The following is a 23,119-nucleotide window of genomic DNA, read 5'->3' as shown; positions in this document are numbered from 1 at the left end:
GGCAGCTCTGAACCCCTCTCCTTGCCTGCTTCAAAAGTCACTGGCTCTCAGGGGCCCATGAGAGTTGATAGCAAAACCAGAGGGGCTGGGAGATGGGGCTGAGGCACAACTCTTCTTGGGAAGGAAAACTGCAAGCTGAGCAAACTTGAGCCTCTATCTGTCCAGGGTTCACGAGACTAGTTCGTTCCTAACTTTGCCATGGTTCATTTGGTTCCTTGAAAGCCTATTTTGCTTTATGCTCTCTCATGCTGCTCCTAAGGCACCCTGAGACCCGTGAGTCCATCTTGGCCAGCCCTTAGCCTCTAAGCCTCCCAAGGCATCTCAAACTGCAGACCACGTTCTACTTCAATCCCAATCAGTCAACAACTGTCAGACAAAAACATTCTGGGGGCGCCTGAGTGGCTCAGTCAGTTGAGAGGCTGATTCTAGATTTTGACTCAGGTTATGACCTCAAGGTTTGTAAGATCGAGCCCCAGCATCAGGGTTAGCATCTGTGCTAACAGTGTGGAGTCTGCTTGGGATTCTCTATCTTTCCTCTCTCTCTGCCCCTCCCCCACCAAAATTAAATAAATAAACATTAAAAAAAAAAAAAACCAACCGACTCTGTCTGCCCTCTAGTACTCTCCTTCCCGGCTCTGGTCTCTCCTATTCCCTGTTCTCTTTCCCCACCCGGCACCCAGCTCTGCCCGCCCCCTCTAACTACACTCCACTAGGACTTTTTAGAATCCATCTCCCATCTCAACCTTATTTGTCCTACCTACAAGCCATCCATCCAGCTCCTACTCATCAGTCCAAATACCCCTTCCCCAGGGGTCCTCACCAAGCCACAACCCAACATGGCCACCACCAAACCCTCAGGAGGCCCCCCAGGGTCAGCCTTACCACTGCCCAACCTCCCCCACTGAAGTCTGGCAACACAAATCCCTCTAGTCAATCCTCCGGATGACCCCTCACACCAACCTTTCCTCTAGTCCCACTGCCCATCTCACGCCTGTCCTTTCCCACCAGACCCTCTTCAGAAACCTGCACACCTCCAGATCAAAGGCCACCAGCACTACCTCCCAAAACACTGTTTTATACCCAGCACGTTCTGTGGCTCCCCGGTGCCTGTGCAGTCGAGCCTAAATCTACTGGGCTGGTATACAAGGTTCTCCAGCCAAGCACCCACGCCTCTGATCATGAGCTGACCCTAGTGAACATCTTCTCCAACCAACCTTCCTCATCCCAATGCATACTTCACACTCAGCTCAGGATACAGCGCCCTGCAGCAGACTGACACTTCCACTGAGAACCTGAGATAAGCGAGACAGAATGAATCTCTCTAAAGCTATCAGGAAGCCACTGATGCCACAAAAACCAGAAGGCCAGAAGGGCTGAGGTGAGGGGCTGGTCTACAGCTGCTTTTTCCTTGGGGGCATTGTTGATTATTGGCAAAGGCAAGACGCAGAACACTTGGTGGCTTCAGGGAGCTAAGACACAAACCTGGAGACCTGAGGGGCTGTGAACACATGGCCAGTGTTCCCTTAGAGACATTGGCCAAATTCTGAAGATGTGAGGGGCAAGATGCTAAGAAGCTAAGCAGAAAGCCTCTGAGAAGTAGAGGAATTTGGGTTTTTATGACACTCTTGCCACACTGAGGAAATGCAATTAGGATTCAGGACCCACCAAAGGAAGAGACCCCAGTGAACACATTAGGCTTCCAGTGGATAAGGGGGAACGCTGAGGTTTACCAAACTTTTGTGCAGCCTCTCTTCAGCTCATCCCTGGTTGGATTAAGAGTGCACCCCCTGACCCCCTCTAATTGCCCAGGAAAGGAAAAGGTAAACCTTTGTGGGAGGAGTATATAATAACCTAGAGCCACTATAATTCCATACAAAATGCACAGCATCTAATAAAAAAAAAATCACTGAACATGCAGAGAAACAGGATATATGGATGGAAAACCAAGAGAAGAAAAAGAGACAATAGAAACAGATACAGCTGATTCCAACAGTACAGACACTGTGATGAGCAGACAAGGACTTTGAAATAACTATGATTAATATGTTCAAAAAGAGGGGTGCCTAGGTGGCTCAGTTGGTTAAGTGTCCAACTCTTGATTTCCACTCTAGTCATGATCTCACAGTTTGCGAGATCAAGCCCCACATTAGGCTCTGCAGTGGCAGTGCAAGGCCTGCTTGGGATTCTCTTTCCCTCTCTCTGTGCCCTTCCCCCACCGTGTGAGCATTCTTCTCTCTCTCTCTCAAAATAATAAACATTAAGATATATATATATCTTATATATCATATATATATGACATATATATGATATATATATGATATATATATATGATATATATCATATATATCATATGATATATATGATATATATATATATGGTATATATATATATATCATATATATGATATATAGGGGTCCTGGGTGGCTCAAGTCAGTTTAGAGTCCAACTTCAGCTCAGGTCATGATATTGTGGTCTATGAGTTCAAGCACCACATTGAACTCTGTGCTGACAGCTCAGAAGCTGGAACTGGCTTCAGATTCTGTGTCTCCCTCTCTCTTTGCCCCTCCCCTGCTCACTCTCTCTCTCTCTCTCTCTCTCTCTCTCAAAAATAAGCATAAATTTTAAAAATATTTTAAATAAATAAATATGTATGTGTATATACACACGTGTATACACATACACATATACGTACATATATATATGTATATATATATGTGTATATATATATATACACACATATATATATATATACTGAGTGGCTCAGTTGGTGAAGCATCCGACTCTTGATTTCAGCTCAGGTCATGATCTAGCAGTCGTGAGTTTGAGCCCAGCACTGGGCTTTCTGCTGTCAGCATAGAGCCCACTTTGCATCCTCTGTCCCTCTCCCTGCTCCTCCCCCTGCTTGCATGCTCTCTCTCTTTCTCTCTCAAAAACAAACATTTTAAAAATATTTTGTATATATATAATATATATTTTATATATAAAAATATATTTATTATATATAATATATATATTTATGTTCAAAAAGAGAGGGAACGGTGGAGAAAATGCGTGAAAAGATGAGAATAAATTCCCCCAGAGAATTAGAATCTATTTTTTAAAAATTGGGGGGCACCTGGCTGGCTCAGTCAGATATACATGCAACTCCTGATCTCGGCATTGTGAGTTTGAGCCCCATGTTGGGTATGAGATTAAGTAAAAATATTTTTTAAAAATTAAAAAATTAAAAAATAACAAAATGAAAATCTAGAACTGAAAAATATAATAGTTAAAAGTAAAAACTCAGTAAATGGGTTTAACAGAATATTAGACACAGAAAAAAGGATAAGTGAACTAAAAGCAGGTCAATAGAAAATATCCCAAGCGAAGTAGAGAAAAAAGAATGGAAAATACATTTTTTTAAGTGTAAGAGACATGTGGGACATGGTGAGATCTAACATTTGGGACCACCCCCCACTTAGCTCAGAGACTGCTGTCCCCCGCCCCTAGGGCTGTGGCCTGGTGACTCCTCGCGGGCCCTGCCACCAAGGACTGCTAGACCCTGGGCGGAACTCCACCCACTCCTCCCCACACCGAGGCCTGTACCTGACCCTCCTGAAAGATACTCTGTCCAAACACCAATAGGACCTGAGATCAAATCCCATTTTTGTCATCTCCCCCCTCAGTGACTGAAGGGAATCACTTTACCTATCAGCTGGTTCTTCATTTGTAAATGGCAAAGATAACCCTACCCTACAGGGGTGTGGTGAGGATGAATGAAGTCAGCAGGGAGTATAAAGATCTACTGCCTCTGGCAAACAGGAAGTACTCAATACAGGCAAGCCCTTTGCCCTTGCCTCTCTTAAAAGTCCGGACCACATTCCCACCTTCATATCTTCATATCCTCAGCCCACCACATAGCAGGCACTCACTGAGTTGTTGGACTGCTGACGTGCTCATGGCCCCTTCTCCACAGCCTCCCCAGAGGGGTCAAGAGACTTGCCCAAGGATGCACAGCAAGTTTAGGATACAGCTGGCATGAGAATCCAGACAGTGGCCTGTACCACCTGTGGGCACCGCCCCATCCCAACCCCACTGACCTGAGCGCTCGGTCCAGAGTCAGGCCTGAGAAGTCGAAGAAACTGAGATACTCCCCAGCCACCAGCCTGCTGAACTCGTTACTGTCAGGAGAGCATGAGGTATCCATTAGAAATAGGGCATAGCAAACAATAGGAGGTACATGGGGAGTGGGCCCTGGAGTACCGTGACCCACCCACCTGACCTGCCCTTCCCTAGGTTGCCTCCCGCTGCTGGCAAGTTGGACTCTGACAGCTTATCCTTGGGAGGGGCATTAGGAAGGTTTTAGAAAGGAGGTGCTGTCTCAGAAAGTAAGCCAGTCAGGGGAAGGGAGTAGGGAGAGGGATGATACAAAGTGTCCCCAGTAGAGGAAACTGCACAACATGTCTAAGAAGCTCTCAGCAGGGCCACGTGGCTGGAGCCAGACAGCAGGAACACAGCAGCAAGAGATGAGGGAGGGAGCAGGGCCTGAGGGGCAAGGGAAGGATGGGTTAGTGATTTGGAAGGGTATAAAGCAGGAAGGAGATGCGTGAGTGGTCAGATCTGAATGTGGAACACCACCTGCTGAGTGGAGACCCCCCCCCCCCCCCGGGGGGCTGCAGTGGCTCTCCCAGAGGGGTTGGGAAGGAGATTTCAGAGGAAGAATCCACGGGAGATGGAATCGTGTGGGGCATGACACTGGAGGTGGTCCACAGCTGTCCAACAGGTAGAGCTGGATGTACCCCTGTGAGAGCTGTGAGCTGGTTAATGACTTGGAAGAAAGGATGAGCCCATGCAAGAGGAAGGTGCAGACTCAGGACGGAGATCAGAGGAAGTCCCTCTTAAGGATGCAGGCCGACTGAGAAGAGAGAGGGAGCCAGTAAAGGAGACTGAGAAAACAGCAGCCAGAGAAGAAGGGATACAGTATCCTGGAGGCCACGAGTGTTTCAAGGAGACCGAAGGTGATGAATTCTTGACAGGAAAGAGAACGAATTTCCACCTGAACCTACTCAAGCCCCAAGCTCTCCCTCCCATTTACAGGAGACTAGGGACTGAGGCAATAGGGAAAAAGCGTGAGGTAACTCCGCGGGGACACCAAATCCAAATCGTGGAAAATTCTTCTGGACAAATGATTGTTTCTTCAACAGATACACAGCCTTAAGAAAAAGGAGGCAGCCTGGCAAACTATTGTTTAAGAGACTTAAGAGAAGGAAAAAAAAGAGAGAGAGGGAGACTCAAGAGACATATTGGCCAACTGTAATGTCGTGTGGACCTTGTTTGCATCCTGAGAGAGAAGCATTTCTGAGACAGAAAATTAAACTGACACTAAATGTTAGAGATTCTATGGAATTTTGCGTAAGTTTTGTTAAAAATTATAATGGAATTATGATTATACTTAAAAATCCTTATCAGGGTTGCATGGCTGGCTCAGTCAGTTAATTGTCTGATCCTTTTTTTTTTTTTTCATATTTATTTATTTTTGAGAGAGACAGAGACAGAGAGAGAGAGAGAGGAAGACACAGCATCTGAAACAGACTCCAGGCTCTGAGCTGTCAGCACAGAACCCAATGCAGGGCTCAAACTCACAAACCGTGAGATCATGACCTGAGCCAAAGTCAGACACTTAACCGACTGAGCCACCCAGGCACCCCTGTCTGATTCTTGATTTCGGCTCTGGTCATGATCTCATGGAATCATGAGCATGGGATCATGGGATCTCTGCCCCTCCCACACTTGTACTTTCTCTCAAAATAAATAAATATTTTAAAAAATAAATAAAATAAAAATCCTTATCATTAACAGACATATACTAAAGTTTTTATGGATCAAATGATAGAGTGCCTAAAATATGCCTTAAAATAGTCTAACAAATGGCAAGGAAGGGGGGTGGTGGGGGTGGGGGTGGTAGGTGGATATTATTAACTTTGAAGCTGTGTAATGGGTAAGTGGAAGATTGGAGGGAAGGTTGATGTTTGTTTCTTTGCTTGTTTGTTTGTTTGTTTGTTTTGAGAGAGAGAGCATGAGAGGGGCAGAGAGAGAGAGGGAGAAAGAGAATCCCAAGCAGGCTCTGCACTGTCAGCACAGAGCCCAGAGGCCAATACAGAACCCATTGTGGGGCTGGATCATGACCTGAGCCAAAATCAAGAGTTGAAAGCTTAACCAACTTAGCCACCCAAGTGCCCCTAAAAGGAGGTTTAATATATTATTTTCTCTGGTTTTGTATATGGTTGAAGTTCGCATAATAAAAAATTTAAGGAAAAAGGAGTGGGGTGTGTGTCTGTGATGTTGAGCCAGGTTAAGTTGAGGCCTGGTAGCAGCCACTATATTCAAAGACAAAGGCCACTAATGGCCTTGGCCTAGATGGGCTGCTGCAGGCACTGGGTGGGGAAGAAGCCTGCCCCAGGAGCTGAATATGGAGAGGAAGAGGGGGCTGAGGCCACGCAGGGCAGTAAACCCCAGAATTCTGGCTGCAAAGAGGCTGGGAGAAGAAGTGTAACTGAGGAAGAATTTCTGTTTTACAGATGGGAGAGACAAGCGTAGTTAAGCAGTTAAATGCTGAAGGAAATTCTTGGAGCAGAGGGGTCAGAAGGACAGGAGGATGCAGATCAACCACAACCAAGGCTCCTGGAGGAGCCTCCTGAAGGCTATTAGGTTGGGGGTGGGGACTACAGCCCAGGGGGACAGGCAGGGCTTCGAAGTCCTGCTGTGATGTCTGGGCCGGAGCTAGGAGGCAAGCCCAGTAACATGGAGGCTGAGAAGGGTAGAGGAGGAAGGAGGGGGAGAGAAGTGAGGGAAGGATCCCAAGTGGAGCTGTCCTCAACACCCCCCTGTGACCTAAGCTCTGACTTGGGGTCTAGGGGCTGGACTGTCCCCTCTGCCTTGGGGACTATGACTGCCTCCGCTCATCTCAGTGCCTTAATGTGGTTGTGGGAGGCCCTCTGGAGGAAGAGCAAAGGCAGGTGGCCATGCTGATGGTCAGACATGCTCAGGATGCCCCACGTGATTCCCTTAGCCTCACAGTCCCTGCCTACTCACCCCCACCCTCTGCACCTCGCACCTCAGGACTCTCATCTGGCTAGTCCCCTTTCCATAGTCTCAAGGCCAGGGCTTGTGCTTTGGTAGCTTCAGCCCCCTTAGCCAGTCCCAAAAGACTGAGAGTAGGGTTTAATGAGGGCCAGGAACCCCTTCCCAGCTCATGGGTCCCAGGCAGATGCAGGTTCTCCTCTCCCTTGCCCTGCCCCACTGCTGTGTCCTCACTACCATCATCATGGTCCCAAAACCACACGCCACATCACATTCCCCAGCCCCGAGGGACCACCCTGCCACTATAGTCCCCCGCCCCCCAGAGCATGGGCCTTCACCCAGGCAGCCCAGAAAGGAAACAGATTTAGGGCAAGGCCAGGAATGAGGACAGTGGCAGGAGGAGGAGCTCCTGGGGACTACTGGGAGCCCCCCCAACACCAGGCACCCCTCACTGAAGTCACCCACACCCCTTTCAGGCTGAGAGGACACTGGATTTGCCTGGGGAGGGGGGGGTACGGGAGACAGACTCACTTCTTGCCTAGCTGCCGGGCGACGTCACAGCGCTGGAAGCCCTCAAGGTGGTAGAGGCGGCGGGCCAGCCGGCGAGCAGCTTCACTGACCCCCTGGCACCCATTGGCCAGTGGGTCTGTGCTGCCAGGCTCCAGCCCCTCCGAGCTGCTCAGCTCTGAGTCCGAGTCTGAAAAGCCATCCTTTAAGCTGGGGTCACTGCACAGGGAAGGTGGGGACAGGAGAAAAGGGGTCAGAGGCCCAGGGTCAGAAGCCCCAGGTGGAGGCTGGAAGGTCTCCCCAGGCCTTGGAAAACCCACACAGGAGCCAGAGCAGGGAAAGAAGCTCCAGTGCATCAGGAAGAATCAAGTCATTTAGAAGAGCCCCTCAGTGAGATGACTAGAAGCTACACGACCCACAGCATACTTCCCTGGCCCCACCAAGGCCAGAGAGGCCTAGAAGAGCAGCATGGAACCTCAGGACCAGGATGGGAAGTCTGGGTGCAGAAGAAGGACACGATACCTCAGAGAGACCTTGTTCTCTCTGGGTGCACTGGGTTGCCCTAACTTGCTCTGCCTGCTCTGGATCTCAGTTTCCCCATCTGCTCAATGGTTCTCCCAGTTCCCAGCCTAGGTCCTGCCTCACCTGGCTGAGTTCAGCAACTTGTCTGTGTCCTCCTCCTCTTCCTCCTCCTCCTCCTCCTCCTCCCCACCTGGACCCGGGGGTCCATCTTCATGGAAGCCATTGGGCACAGCGGTTAGAGACAGGCGGCTCAGGACGTTCTCTGATCGGCTGCAGGAGATGGAGCGCCGCAGGGGGCTGCCCAGATCCCCATCACCACCAGCTGCTCCCATGTCTCCCTCAGGCCCCATGTCCCCATTGCCTAAGCCAGCCCCTGGCTCAGGGCTATCACGGGCCCGCTGCTGGATGAGGGGTGTCAGGGGGGCCTCAAAGCTGACACAGCTGTCACTCTCATCCGTGAGGCTCAGCACGTCCAGGGAGTCGAGGCTGCTGTACTGGGTGCCCCGCAGCAGCTCAGACTCCACGATCTTCTCGAATGTGGCACTGAAGCCATCCCGCACATCTGGCTCTCCAGGGCCACCCGACCTGTGGGATGCAATGACCAGTCACCATCCTCCTGTGGTGTCCCCCGTTACAGGTGCTAGGACTGCACCAATCTGTCTGGGAACTCCCCGGGGACAGGAGAAGACATGGATTGTTTCCTGTTTATTCTTTCAGCCGATACTTACTGAGCACTAGGTGTCAGGTCCTGGACTGGGTACGAGGGTTTGGCAGTGAAAAGGACAGGCGTGGTCCCACCCAGTGCCTGCCTGGACCTGGCTTAGAGTAGACATCACTTGTCTGAATGAATGAATGAATGAATGAATGAATGAATGGGAGGCCTCTTCCTCCACGGTGGCACAGGGCCTGCTGCCTCCAGGCTTTCCAGAATGCATGGGCATCCCCCTACCAAACTAGAGTAACTCTGGGTCAAAATTTTGCTTGAAAGTTCTCAGCTTGGCCAACTACATTATAGCTCTCAGGCCTTGCCTTAATGTCACCTCCTCAGGGAGACTGAGGAAGGCAGGTCCACACCACCCACCACTCTGGCCCCTCTCTTTATTCTCAATCCTCAGGTTATCTCCTCACTTCCTCCCAGCCCCCATCAGCATGTCTGTCGTATTGTATGTTCCCCTGTTTACCATCTGTTCCCCAGTCCCACCCCCCACAAGGCCAAGGAACACCCAGCACATAGTATGTGCTTATTAACCCTACTGAATGGTGCACTGGATGAACAAACAAATGTTAGTCAGCCCTGTGGCTTAAGACGCTACCTAAGCCATTGCAGGGCCCTGTCCCATCCCTGGAAGAGGTCTTTGCACTGGCTGTTTCTCTGCCCACAGTGCTCTTCCTTCAAGCTGAAGCCCTCCTTCCTTGTACCCTTCTCAATGAGATACTCCCTGAGCACCCCATTTATAACTGAGACCTGCCCCCAAACACCTTACCCCTTTTTCCTACTTCATGGTTTTCCAAAGCACTTACCCCCTTCCTACATACTATATAATTATTATTTTTATGATTCATTATCTATCTACCCACTAGATCATACGCTCCATGATAGCAGGAATTTTTGTAGGTTCTATTCACTGATACATCCCCAGCACCTAGAATAGAGTATCACACAGAGCTAAACCAAGGTATCCTGGGAAGATTCTTATCCACTGGGAAGAAGCACAGGTAAGTAGAAAGGACAGGTAAAGAAGAGGAAAGACTGACAAAGAGCGAGACCAAGAGAGATAAGACAAAAGAGAGACAAGATAAAAGAGACAGAGAAATAAGAGAGACAAATGTCTGAGAAAAGAGACACAAAGCATGACAAACAGAGTAAGAGAGACAGTGAGAGAGACAAAAATAGAGACAGAAGCACAGAGACAGGGAGAGGAAAAGACACAGACAAAGAAAGAAGCAGGCTGAGGAGGCCCATTTCAGATAAATTGAAACCCACCATTTGCAAGGAAGTGCATCCCTCACTGCCCCTGAGGGTTAGCTGCACCCTGCTTCTCCCCCACCACCTGCTGCCTGGGAGACACCGAGCTGTAGGTGGACTGGGAGATACCCCCACCCCTCAAACACCTCCTTAAACCCCAGATCTAAGATGTGGTCCTAGTGTGTTCCCTGGGGAAGCATACCAACCTGAGAGAAAAAGCTGGAGTCACAGCCAGCTTTCTCCTGCCCCAGGTCCAGCAGGCTCTGAGACCACAGTCTCATTAAGCCTTCTCTTGCTGGAGAAGGAACTGGGGAGGACGGCAGAAATCTAAAATATGGCAGGAAGTGTGACAGTGCACTGGTGTGGCTGCCTCTACTGAATTCCAGGAGGAAGAGACAGATGAAAAGGGTCACTGCCCTGGTCACCAGAGCAGACACTCAAAATCTTCCCAGCAGAGACACGTTGGCTAGGCCTGTGCTAGGTCCCAGAGATACCTGAATAATACAGATCCTTGCCCTTGGTGGTGGGAGTGGGGGGCTCTCATCTCATTGTCAGAGCCATGAATGGTCTCCCCCATCCCACTATCTCCCACCTTCTCATGCATCTGAGCAGACCTGAGAGGTGGTTCTGACAGAGGCCTGAAGACTATTAGCCCAATCTCCAAACTTCCATCTACCCCCAATTTCAGCCATCCCAAATAAATATGCCACCTAAACACAAGCCGTAGGCTCCAAGAAGCCCCAGACCCCTGCCTGCACCCCACGGCAAGGCAGGTGGCTGCCCTAGGACCTGTCTGGATGGAAACACTCATAGCCACAGCATATTTGGTACACACAGGCACCCAACCCCATAAACTCACATTCCTATCCACAGAGCTAGCCACACTCAGCCCTGACACATGCAGACCCAAGTGCCCACAAATGCACAGGCCAGGCACACTCAAACCCCCACACACAAACACACGACCACAAAGACCCATGCACATCAGCATGTTCACACATTCCTATGCACACAATAATACACAGGCCAGACCACGAGGCATGCCACCCATGCACACTGGCTCATCCAGGCCAGGGCCTGCAGTTGTGCACACTAAGACTTCTATATACTTTCTTTTCTCAGGACATTCCCCTGTCCCTTTCCCACCCTCCTTGTCCAACTAGTACCTCCAAGACATGTAGGTCTCTCTGCTTCCTGCTGAAGATAATAGAAATGGAGCGTAACTCCAGTTAGTAGAACTGAAGTGAGATTCTTGGTAGAACCTCCGGATGGCACTCAAGCAGGGGGTGGGGTAGCTGTCAGGGATTAACCCATGAAGCCTACTCTTCTGAGGTCAGTTGCAGAATTGGGAGATCTTCACCTCCAGGAAGCAGAAGGCTGGACCAGATGACCTTCTGCATCAAAGCATTTTGGAACTCTACTGCAAAGCCTGGGAAGGAGGGAGTGTGGCCCTCCGACCCCACATAGAAAGAGCCCATGATGGTTTGGGGGGCTGTGGGTAGAGAGCACAACAGGCCTGCTAGCCTTTGAAATCTAATGGCTCCAGCCTTCCAAAACACCCAGAAGCCGGGCAAAACAGGGAGATGTAATTCCCATTTTATGGAGGAGAAAAACAAAAACCAGAGAGGCTAAGTGGCTAGGCCCAAGCCATATGGCATTGGAGTGGCCAAATGCAACAAGTCCCCAACCTAAGACACCAACTTACCCCAGCTGAGGGTCCTCAGTGTCCAGACATAGATTCCTGGAAGCATCGTCCCCCTCTGCCAGCCCACCAGCCCTCCAGGGCCTGGACTGTGTAGAATCTTCCAGAATGTTTGAGTCTGGCCCCAGGACTAGGCCATTGGTGAGGGAAAGGCCAAGGCTGAGGCCACGGAGGGCCACGTTCGGGCCTTGTGCAGGCTCCTCGGTGTCCACCAGAGTGCCCCTTATCTCATGCCCTGGGCTATTGTAGCTACTGTTCAGGTCCTGACTCTGTGCCATTCCATTCTCGGCCCCTGGTTCTTCCTCAGACTCCAAGCTGGGGTCCCAGGCAGCACCACCTTCCCCAGGTAGTACAGATGGAAGCTTATCCTCATCCATGGCAGCCACTACTTCCACCCTGTGCTGACTGCTCCTGGGACTCCACTAGACCTGGAGGCAGATAGAGAAATGAAGAGGTAAGTCAGACAGGACAGGTGCTGGGGGGTCTAAAGACAAGCAAAACCAGTGCCAAGTAGCCTGCCTGGGGAGAAGAGGATTGCTGAGAAGATCTCAGGACCTCCTGGCTGGAGTATGGGTTCAGACTGTAGCCTCCTCGGGCCAGCCCCACTCACCTCTCCCCTGACCCCCGGCCATCTTGTGTGCCACAGTCCTGCCTTCCCTGTTACTTCTTTGATGTCTCTGTTGTGCCCACAAGAACCCACCAAAGCTCTCTGAGAAAGATCCAGGTTGGGAGGAATGAGGGAAGGGTCCAAGATCTCTGGAAACCCTCTTCCTTTCCAGCTGGTATGTGATGTAGACGAAAACTCCAGGCTGACACCAGTTAGCCCTCTTGCCTCTTTCCATGTTCTCACCCTGACTCCAGGAGCCAGACAAAAGCGAATTTGTGGTGAATGGAGGGAACTGAGATGGGGCTGCCTTTAGAGGGACAGTTAAGACAGGAGGCAAGGAAGTCAACAGAAGTGCAGCTTTATCAGAACCAGACATCAACCCAGAGAAACCAACCTGAGGCCCAGAGTGAGGCGCTGTCCAGGGTGCTGGGCTGGTGAGGCACCACCCAGGACCCTGGCCTAGAGCAAGCCTGCCTTTGTTGCTCAGTGCCCAAAGCCCTGGCTGTGAGAGGAGAAAAGAGGTGGGGGCCTGGGGTTCCCCTCCACATCCAGCCCCCAGAGCTCACCCAGCCTTGAGAAGGGACTTAAGAGGAGGCTGCTATGGGGCATTCTGGGGAGAGTACCAGAAGGGGACCTTGGCCTTGCTCCGCCTAACTCATTGGGTGATCTGTATGGATACAGGTCGGGGCCTCCTCACTACACCAGCCAAGCCAGCCCCACTCCTATCTGCTATGCTTTGGGTTTGTAACTCCTCTTAAAATGAGGAGACCCATTTCACTTGCCATATCCATCCCTGCCCCCTTTTTTTTAAAAAAAAATTTTTTAATGTTTATTTTTGAGAGAAAGAGACAGAGTGTGAGTAGGGGAGGGGCAGAGAAAGAGGGAGACGCAGAATCCAAAGCAGGCTCCAGGCTCCAAGCTGTCGCCACAGAGCCCAATGCAGGGCTCTAACCCACGAACCACAAGATCATGACCTGAGCTGAAGTTGGACGCTTAACCAACTAAGCCACCCAGACACCCCTTTCCCTGCCCCCTTTTTAAACTGATCAAAACCAGCCCAATTTCCCAGAGGCTTCCTGCTCAATCTTATCCCAGATGAGAGGGCAGATGCAGTGGGCTGTGTTCTGGCTCCCCCTCAACTGTCTCTCTGCCCCTGGCCCCACCCAGTCTAGGCTATTTCTGCATCACCCCACACCACACCACCCCACCCATGATCTTTGTCATCGGAGATACACACAACCCCTCCAAATGACTTCCTTCCTTCTTTCTTTTTCTCTGTCTTTAATTTTTTTAATGTTTATTTGTGTAAGAGAGAGAGAGAGCAAGAGTGAGCGAGTGGGAGAGGGGCAGGGAGAGAGGGAGACACAGAATCTGAAACAGGCTCCAGGCTCTGATCTGTCAGCACAGAGCTCAACGAAGGGCTCAAACCCACCAGCTTTGAAATCATGACCTGAGTCAAAGTTGGATGTTCAACTGACTGAGCTACCCAGGCACTTCTTTCTTTCTTTCTTTTGTTCTTTCTTTCTTTCTTTCTTTCTTTCTTTCTTTCTCTTTCTTTTCTTTCTTTCTTTTCTTTTCTTTTCTTCCTTCCTTTCCTTTTCTTTCTTTCTTTTCTTCCTTCCTTCCTTCCTTTCCTTCCCTTTCTTTCTTTTTCTTTCTTTCTTTCTTTCTTTCTTTCTTTCTTTCTTTCTTTCTTTCTTTCCTTTCTTTCTTTCTTTCTTTCTTTCTAAGTACACTTCATGCCCAGCACTGAGCCCAATGATGGGCTTGAACTCATGACCCTGAGATCAAGACCTGAGCTGAGATCAAGAGTCTGACGCTTAACCGATGGAGCCACCCAGGCACACTTTCCTTCCTTCTTCAGGCTTCAACTTCCCCCCAACAACCCCAGGCTCCTCTGAAAAAGGGTCCTGAGGGTTCAGGGGAGGCTGAAGGAAAGGGACTTGTCAGCCTGAGAGGCTGCACCAGAACAGCTTGTAAGTATAGCAAAAAGGATTTAAGTGAGACCCAGATTGCCTATACTTGCCTGGTCCTAAGTGTCACTGGAGGGACTTGTTAAAATACAGATTATGAGCCCTCCCCCAAACCTCCTAAACCAGAATCTACAGGGACCAGATATAGGAATCTGTTATTGAGTGGGGTAGACAGCGGTCTGGGGCCTCAGCCCACCCACCCTGAGCATTCCTTCCTAGAATCTAGAGTTTTGAAGACCTCATGAGCTTAAGATTTTATTTTAAAAAACAAATCTGAAGATCTAGGCTCTAGAATATCTGGGCCCTGATCCTAGGACGCTGGGGACCCCAAGGGGCTCGGCACTAAGTGAGGGTTTCTTTCTGGTCTGCCCTAAATCCCTGCTGCTGCAGTTGCTATTTCAATCTGTTCCCTCTGGTTGTGTACTCAGAGGGGGGAGAACAGGAGGTCATCTCCTCAACTGAGACTTCTTGGGGGTGGGGGGAGCATTTCTAAAGGAAAGAGGAGGGAGAGTGGAGACTTTTGGCTTGCTGCCTGAGTTCTAGTCCTCTGGCCTGCTTTCTAGCCCAGGGGCCTGGATGTGCATTGGATCTGGGGCACAGGGCTTCAACCCAATTCCACCAGGGTGCCTCGCTCCCATACCCACACGTGGAGGCTGAGCCCAGCAGGACAGAGTGCCTCCCCTGTGGTCAGGGCTCTGTCTGAGCTCCCAGGAGGCCTGAGACTTGAAAGCATAAGCAGCTTCACCTGATGCTCATTTTACACCAGCCTCAAAGCCAAGGTTAAGAACAAATCAAGGACTCCTTGGGAGGCCCCTACCTCATCCCCCAACTTCCAGCAGCTGCCTCAGGCTGGCTCCAGCCCTACCTGCCCTGCCATGTCCTCCTGCAGCTGGGAGCCGGGTGGAGGTTCTGCCAACACTGGGCACTGGGCCGTGTCCTTGGTTTCTGGGGGTGGGCAGACAAGGGACAGCATTGAGCTCCACTCTGGGCGGGGGGCCCAGAGTCCCTGCCTGGGCTGAGGGCCAGTTAAGCCCAGAAATAGCCAAGCCAGGACCCCCCTCTTCTTTCTGACCCAAGAGAGGGGTACATAAGGGGCGGGGGGGCTTCAGGTCAGAGATGTCAAACAATGCCCCAAGCCCTCACTCTGAACCTTCATGTGCCCTGGGATACATCATCCTCTCTGGCCTTTGTGAACCCATCTGCAGAATGGGAGCATCACTTCTGCTCTCCTTCCCCAGGGCTGGTAGGAGTACCTGAGGTCATGAATGCTGAGAAAGTAGAAATCCAAGGCAGAACAAACTCTTACAGAGGTCAAGGGAAAAGTCAGCTATGGTCCACTCTTTCCACCACTACATTTGACAAACGGGGAAACTGAGGCACAGAACCAGGAGAGGATGTGCCCAAGGTCACACAATGGAGGAGCTGCCTCTAAAACTCAAAAGTAGCTTCCTTCAGTGCCTAGATGGGCTGGAGGTGCTGGATTAACCAACCCCCAGTTTCCCAGGCCCTCCGTGAGATCCTCCCACAAGATTAAGGGCTCAAATCTTTAACCAGGAGACTCTACCCGAAGCAGTGACCCTGTCCATGTCCAGCCCTGCTGGCAAGAGCAAGAGAGTTAGTACAGCTGGGCCCCAGGGCACTGATCCCAAGCAGAAGCCTGAAAATGACAAGCTGGCAGTAGTTAGATCCCCTGCATTCTCACTCAGCATAAACCAGACCCTACTCCGAGCAGGGGCTCCTGCTCCTCACTGCCCTTGAGATGACCTTGGGCTTGGCAGCATCTTTTTGAGCTCCAACTAAGGTGGACCCGTGATGTCAGTGGAACACTGGTTGGGCCAGGGCTAAATGTCAAACCAGCCACTTTCTGGGTCTCAGCTGCACCTACAACAATCTTGTCCCCCTCCTCACTTTACCCATGGCAGCTGGAATGAGCTATGAAAACACAAATCACATTATATCCCTCCCTCACTCATAACCCTCCAATAGTTCCCAATGCCCTTCGATTAGAATTCATTCTCCTCAGCATGGCCTAAAAAGGCCTTGTCTATGCTGGTTCACTGCCCTCTCCCCATCCCCCACGCCATCAGCCACATTGGCCTTCTTTCTGCTCCCTGAGCTCATTCCCACCTCAGGGCCTTTGCACCAGCTGTACCCTTGGCCTAGAATGCTCTTTCCCTAGATCTCTAAATGACTGCCTCTTCTGCCACTTAGGGCTCCACTCCAATGCTGCCTCCTCAGAGAGGCCCTCTCTTAACACCCTGCCCTCTCACACTCCTCCACAGAGCATTTTATCTGCTAAGCATCACTTAACAGAACTGAAACTCCTTTTTCTATTTGTTTCCTTATTTCCTGCCCATCTCCCTCACTAGGATGTAAGTTCAGGAGGGTGGGGACTATGTCACATTCACTGTCTGCCCCAGAGCCTAGCACCATGCCTGGCAAACAGCGGGCACTGTTTTAAACGTTTGGTGAATAGCCTGGAGATTATCAACATCACTGTTGTAAAAGCAGAAGCTAAGAGAAGTTGAGGAACATGCTTAGGGCCACAAAGCTAGAAAGTGGCAAGGCTAGCATTCTGCATGGAATAACCTTGTGTGGTTTCCACGCAGAGATCCAAGCCAGGGACAGTAGGAAGCCCAAGGAAAGGTCTGGAGAAGAGGGCTCAACAAGGAGGGTTCCAGGGCCCAACATGTTCTATAAGACTGAAGGATAATGCATGGGTGCTGATGCCTGTGTGCATATCTGTGAACAAGCATATGGTGGGCATTTCTGGGCACATACATACATGCACATGCACACACACACACGAAGGGACCTGGGCAGTCACCCATGAGGCAGTCTCCCCAGGTGATGAGACAGAGATGAGGACCCTACATGCCTAGGAGCTAGGTTCAGGGCAGTTAGACCTACATCAATGGGTGGCTGGGTTTGAAATTATTCTGCTTTGGGAGAAGCCAGGAGCAGGAAACGGACAACCGAGGTTAGGGTGGAAGATGGGAGGACCCACACTCACAGTGGCCACAGCCACATACAGCAGCATCAGGTGGCTTGTGTGGGTTTGGCAGGAGATAGGAAAGTACAGGCCTATTTGGTGGAAATGGGGATATAGGAGGCAGAGCTGAGGTGGGGAACCCATGGTGCTGAGCAATACCCAGGACAGGCAAAATCTAGGAGCCTGTGGAATGTCCAAGAGTACTTAGAGCCCAGGAACGATAGATGTAGAAGGAAATAGAATCAGAGAAAATCATTCTGGAATAAGGTTTTGCCTCTAATGTGCTAGGGGAATTTAGACAAATGAAACCCTTCCCTGGCCTCATTTCCCTATGTACATAAGAGATTCCTAACCATTTCCAAGTCTTGGACTTCTCTGAACATTTGACAGAGCTGTGGATCCCACCCAGACAGACTCACATATGTGCACAACATTTTGAGTATTTTTAAGAGGCTCATGTGCTCCTAAAGCCCATCCATATGCCCTGGGCATGAACTCCAAATGGGATAGGCTTGAAAGACCTCCCACCTCCAACAGTGGACACTCAGCATCCCAGAAGGGCCTACTTGCCAGGGAGAAAAAAAGCTGGAAACCTTTTCATCTCAGAGCTATTCTTTGCCCCTTGGGAGCCCACTCTGGAAACCTCCCTAATATCCCACTGCCTTTCCCCAAACTCTTACTACATGACTCCCTAGCTCATCCAGATTTTAGCACATGGGCTGGGATAGTCACACATGCACATACACACAGGAACAGTTAAATAAGATGATCAATGAAATATAGGGTGTGGGCATTTCTCAACACATACATACATACCCACACACACACTGAACGAAGGGACCTGGGCAGCCACTCATGAGGCAGTCTCCCCAGGTGATGAGATGGAGATGAGGACCTTACATGCCTAGGGGCTGATGTATAGTAAGTGCTCAGGACAGACTTCGGCCAAATGTGGCCCATAACATTCGCGGGGCCCGGGTTAGCCCAGGCCTGGGCACTCCAGGATTCCACAAGACCCTGCTGGGCCACTGACAGCAAGGGCAACAGGGAGCTTACAGGAAGACCCCTCCTTGGGGGGGGGGGGGTCCCTGGTCCCCCAGGCTCACCATGCTCTCCCCAAGCCTCTGTCAGCTAAGGAGTCTGGAGGTCAGAGCTCTAAGTACCATCCCTAGGCAAAGATCAGCTCAGTCATGTGTCTCTTCAATGACCCAACTGCTTGGGGGCAGGGGATGTAACCAGGACGAAATGAAGGTCTACCCAGGAGCCTTGGAAATTTCCCTGCTTCCATTCCTCAAAGTGATCCTAATCCCTCCGAGCCTACTTGGTCTTCCCAACTTGGAGGATCTCATGCAGCAACAGGTGCCTCAGAGTAGGAGTCCAGGACAGTGGGTCAGTGTCATAACTGTACAGTCAGAAAGATCTGCCTGCAAATCCCAGCTCTGCTACCCATCAGCTGTGTGACCTCTCAGAGCCTCAGCACTTTCCTCTATAAAATGCAGGGTGCTGGCAGCATCTGCCTTACAGGGCTGCAGTGAGGACTGAAGGAGCTGGCAAGGCTGAGGTGCTCAGAGCCAGGCACAAGTGCTTCCCAGAACTCTCTCTCAGGCCCTCAGGGGAAAGAGCAAGCTGCCCACACTGGAGACAGAAGGCACCTGAGAGCAGCACAGGACACTCAGCGGGCCCTGCAGACATTTTCCCTCGGCAGCCTGTCAGAGCGGCTTCTGAGGCAAGGGTTTCAGAGGGCCAGCCTGAGGGTGGGGCAGGAGAAAGCCTCCAACCTTAGGGCCCAGGAGGTGGGGCAGAGAGAGCACCCTACCCTTTTCTGAGGCAAGTGAAGACCTTACAGTCCCGGCCCCACCAACTTTCCCGCCCCAGGCCAGGCTCCCTCCTAGCTTTCCATCTCAAGGCACAAGGGCAATACTATATGCAGGGCAAGCGCCAGGGTCCTGGGCCTCCCTTAAAAGTTGCCCAAGCCCTTCACTTAGTGCCAGTTCAGGGTCATTAGGGAGCCCAATATCACCTGGTTTTCTTCCTCCCAGTTTGGCCCCTGGGGAACCAGCTTTGCCTTAGGTTGTGGGCATCTGGAAGGTCTCCCCTTTCTCATGGTTGGACAGTCAAAAGTCCCCAGGGCTGGGTGCACATTTGCATCTTATCTGCATGCCCCCACACCCTGCTGGGACTTTCAAGGGCCCCTGGGCCCAGCTTTGCAAAGGTCATTCCTTGATGTCTCCTGGCTTGCTTCTCTCCCCATCCCCCAGCCACTTGGCACCCTCCTTTGCTCAGCATTTGCATATATCTGCTTGCTGGTTTGGAGAGCCCTCAACATGATGAAATTCATGTCTGCCGTCAAATCCCAAGTCACATTTACGGCTGGGGACTCTACCTCCAGCTGGCTTCCCTACAGGGTGGGCCTTCAGTTATCTGGGACTGCAAGGGACTAGGCTGTTCTGGTTAGGTGACTGGCCACTGCTCTGTTTCCTGGAGCTTCACAGGGTACCTGGGACTCATTCTGCTTCTTGAGCCCCATTTGACTCAAGAGGCTGCAGAATGATAGTTGAACCCCAAGAGCTGCAAGAGACTGATCAAGTGCAAGTCAACCCTGCCTCAGCTCACATGCCTGACTGAGGGCAGATCTGAGGGGTCAACCACTGAGCAGCTGCCCCCCAGTCTGGCTTGACAGCTAGGAGAGATGCACCAAGAACTTTCACCCTCCCTTTTCTGGGCCCAAGTTTTTTTTTCCTGATTCTCCCTTAATCCCTCACTTTCTCTATCGGTCCCCCCCCCCCACCATCTCCCTAAAGCCCCTCTCCTTCTCTGCCTCCTCCCCTGTCACTTTCTCCCCACCCCTTCCCAACCTCTTGATGTTATAGCTCCACTTAACCTCAGCCTTGCTGAATCCCCCTGTCCCCCCTTCCCCTGCTCAATCCTGTTTCTGCTTTAGGACTTCAGCACAGGGTCTTAACAACGGTTGTGGTCTCCTTGAGGCTGGATGAAGGCTGCAAAACCAGCTGGTGTGAAATGGGCTGTAGTGGACCATCCCACTATTGCCTCCCTGTCCCCATTTCTGAGATAGTCCCTCCTATTCAGCCATAACCCACTGACAGAAGATCTGATGGCTAGTAAAAGCCTCACCGCTTGATGAGCAGTACATGGGGTAGGAGACAAAGAGGAGTCTGGAATGACTGTGCTTGGGCCCTGAGCACCTGGAAGGATGGGGAAGACCAGGTGGAACAGGTCTGGGGAGGAAGATCAGGAGGTCAGCTTTGGACAAGTTGAGTTGGAAGTGTTGAGAAGTGCTGAGAAGGTTACTGGAGCTCAGGAGAGTGCCCGAAATTGAGGGAGCTGGTAGCATGTAGATAGGTGTATTTAAAGCCACAGGTCTGGACAAGATCAGTACAGGAGTAAATGGAAAGGAAGAAGACCAGCCGTGCCGTGCAAGGGATGAGCCATGGGTGGGCAGGGGGAAAAAGAAACGGATTAGGATCAACCCACAAAGTGGGAAGAAAACAGGAAAATGGATGTCCTGGAAGTCCAAGAGAATATTTCAAGAAGAGGGAGACACTGAATGTGTCAGACGCTTCAGATGAGGACCGAGACTTGGCCACTGAGTGTGGCAACTTGGAGGTCAGTGGTGACCTCGAGTGATTAGTGGGAGGAGGTGAAAGCCCAACTGGAGTGGAGTCAAGAGAGCGTGGGAAGCGAGAACCAGGAGCCAATGAGTCTAGACAACCCTTCTGGGGAGTACTTCTATGAAGGGGAGCAAACAGAGGCAGTGGTAGCTGGATGGAGAAGACAGGAGAGCCACCTTTTAAGATAGGAGAAACAACAGCAAGTATCCACTGGTGGAATGATCCAGTACAGGGGGAACTCATATCGTAGGAGGGGACACTAGCCGGAGCAATACCTTCAAGCAGGCACAAGGGGACAGGATCTAGTGCACAAGCAGAGGGGTGGCCTTCACCAGGAGCAGGAATACTTCACCCCCAGGGATAGGAGGAAGGCAGGGCGGTGGGTGTGGAGCTGGCAGATGGGTGACTGTAGCACTGGGAGTCTGAGAAAGTTTTCACTGCTTCCATTTGCTCAAGGAAGTAGGAAGCAGTATCATCAGCTGAGAGAGAGAACTGAGGGTAGAAGTGTGAAATAGTCAGCAGGTAGGGGGAGAGGGGATAGACTCAGGACCCATGGTGGGACTGCTGGACGGCACTAAGGACACACCTGAAGTTCAAAGTTTTGAACTTAAAGTGAGACCAGTTGGTGTAGTGGTTTTTCTCAGCCCCATTCGGCTTCACAGGTGCAGGTGTGGAGCGTGCAGGGTGTTGGGATTTCACCAGAGTTGGGGTTTGGCCAAGTAAGCATGAAGAAACAAAATGAGGTAAGGGTGTTGGGGGTCTGCAAAGGACGGATTATCCTCAGTATTATAGTGGCCCCTGTTCAAACTCCTTCCCCTGCTGGTGCCAGAAAGTCCACCACCCATTCCCTACTTTGAGTCATGAAGAGCTTTCTCTCTGCCCTCATTCCAAAAGACCGTCTGAGAGGGTAGCCACAGGTAGCCACCAACACCTGAAAAATGAGCTTCCCACACACCGTTCCTCTCACCTGGAAAGTAATGTGGACCTCACACATTCAAAACTGCATTCTCGGGGCGCCTGGGTGGCGCAGTCGGTTAAGCATCCGACTTTAGCCAGGTCACGATCTCGCGGTCCATGAGTTCGAGCCCCGCGTCAGGCTCTGGGCTGATGGCTCAGAGCCTGGAGCCTGTTGTCGATTCTGTGTCTCCCTCTCTCTCTGCCCCTCCCCCGTTCATGCTCTGTCTCTCTCTGTCCCAAAAATAAATAAACGTTGAAAAAAAAAATTAAAAAAAAAAAAACCTGCATTCTCCATCACCCTTCCCAGGCCAGCTCAAGACCGCTCTCCCCACCTCTAGCCCGATGCCAGCGTCTATTCAGTCTGCCTCCTCCATGTCTCCTTTTCCTTCTCTCCACCTCCCATCTGCCAGATCCCGGTCCCACAAGGCCACCACCCCACCAACTCCGTTCCCACCATGCATGCCCTGTGGCTGCCACATGCGGCGGTCCCAAATCCATTGCCTGGCATCTTGCACCGGGTCACATCACTGGCAGCATGACCAATCCCCTGTCCAACATTCTGGCCCTGCCAATCCCCTTCCATCTTCCTCAGCACGTCTTTTCCAACACACACATCTGCCCCCATTAGTCCCCTCTCAAAAGCCTTTGGTGGCTCCCTGTGTCCTTGGAGAAAGGGCCTGCTCATCAGCCCACATTCCGGGCCCCACCCCTTTTCTTCTTGTCTTGACCCCCTCCATCCCTGCTCCCCCACTTGTGCCCCCACACTAATTTCTGCCCCAGTCATGGCTCACCCCCACACCACCCCTGAGGTTGAGAATTCCTTGAAGACCTCATCAGTGTCTGCTGAATCACCCTTCTCCAGTATGTGGTTTGAAGTACTGGCTCGGTCAGTTTTGCTGACCTGATGCATGGATGACCAGGTGGATGAAGCTTCTGGAAGTGGAAAAAGAGAGGAACAGAGTAAAACAAAGGGACTCCTTAACCAAGTGACCTAACTTAAATGATCACCTATTACAGGACAAGCTGATGGCATCTGCCTCCTGATGAGAAGCAATGAGAAGGAAGCAAACATCACCTATGGGATATTCTTGCCAAAAAAATGTTTAACATGAATCTACTCATGAGCAAGCCATGAAACAAATTCAGAATGTAGAACATTCTACAGGAAGACTGACCCCGGCTCTTTAAAATTGACAATGTTATAA

The 23,119-nt window shown here is 51.0% G+C and overlaps 1 protein-coding gene across 6 annotated transcripts in view; it reads right to left on the bottom strand.

The window, feature by feature from the left end:
- Positions 1–23,119, bottom strand: part of PSD2 (pleckstrin and Sec7 domain containing 2) — a 56,504-nt gene that overhangs the window by 23,268 nt on the left and 10,117 nt on the right. For 5 of the 6 annotated variants that reach the window (XM_040444659.1, XM_040444653.1, XM_040444654.1 and 2 more), the window contains 4 exons: positions 11,760–12,184; positions 8,212–8,673; positions 7,591–7,785; positions 4,080–4,160 (listed from right to left, as the gene is read on the bottom strand). In XM_040444659.1, coding sequence (XP_040300593.1) covers positions 4,080–4,160; positions 7,591–7,785; positions 8,212–8,673; positions 11,760–12,133 — 1,112 coding nt within the window. In that variant the 5' untranslated portion in view covers positions 12,134–12,184. Of the gene's footprint in view, positions 1–4,079; positions 4,161–7,590; positions 7,786–8,211; positions 8,674–11,759; positions 12,185–22,705; positions 22,848–23,119 lie in introns of all 6 variants that reach the window. The other variant, XM_040444655.1, reaches the window with a different exon arrangement.

The sequence above is a fragment of the Herpailurus yagouaroundi genome, unplaced genomic scaffold (genome assembly GCF_014898765.1).
Source record: "Herpailurus yagouaroundi ecotype Mexico unplaced genomic scaffold, PumYag 192, whole genome shotgun sequence".
Taxonomy (NCBI): domain Eukaryota; kingdom Metazoa; phylum Chordata; class Mammalia; order Carnivora; family Felidae; genus Herpailurus; species Herpailurus yagouaroundi.
Note: the sequence above shows the minus strand (reverse complement) of the source record. Positions and strands in the feature narration are given on the sequence as shown.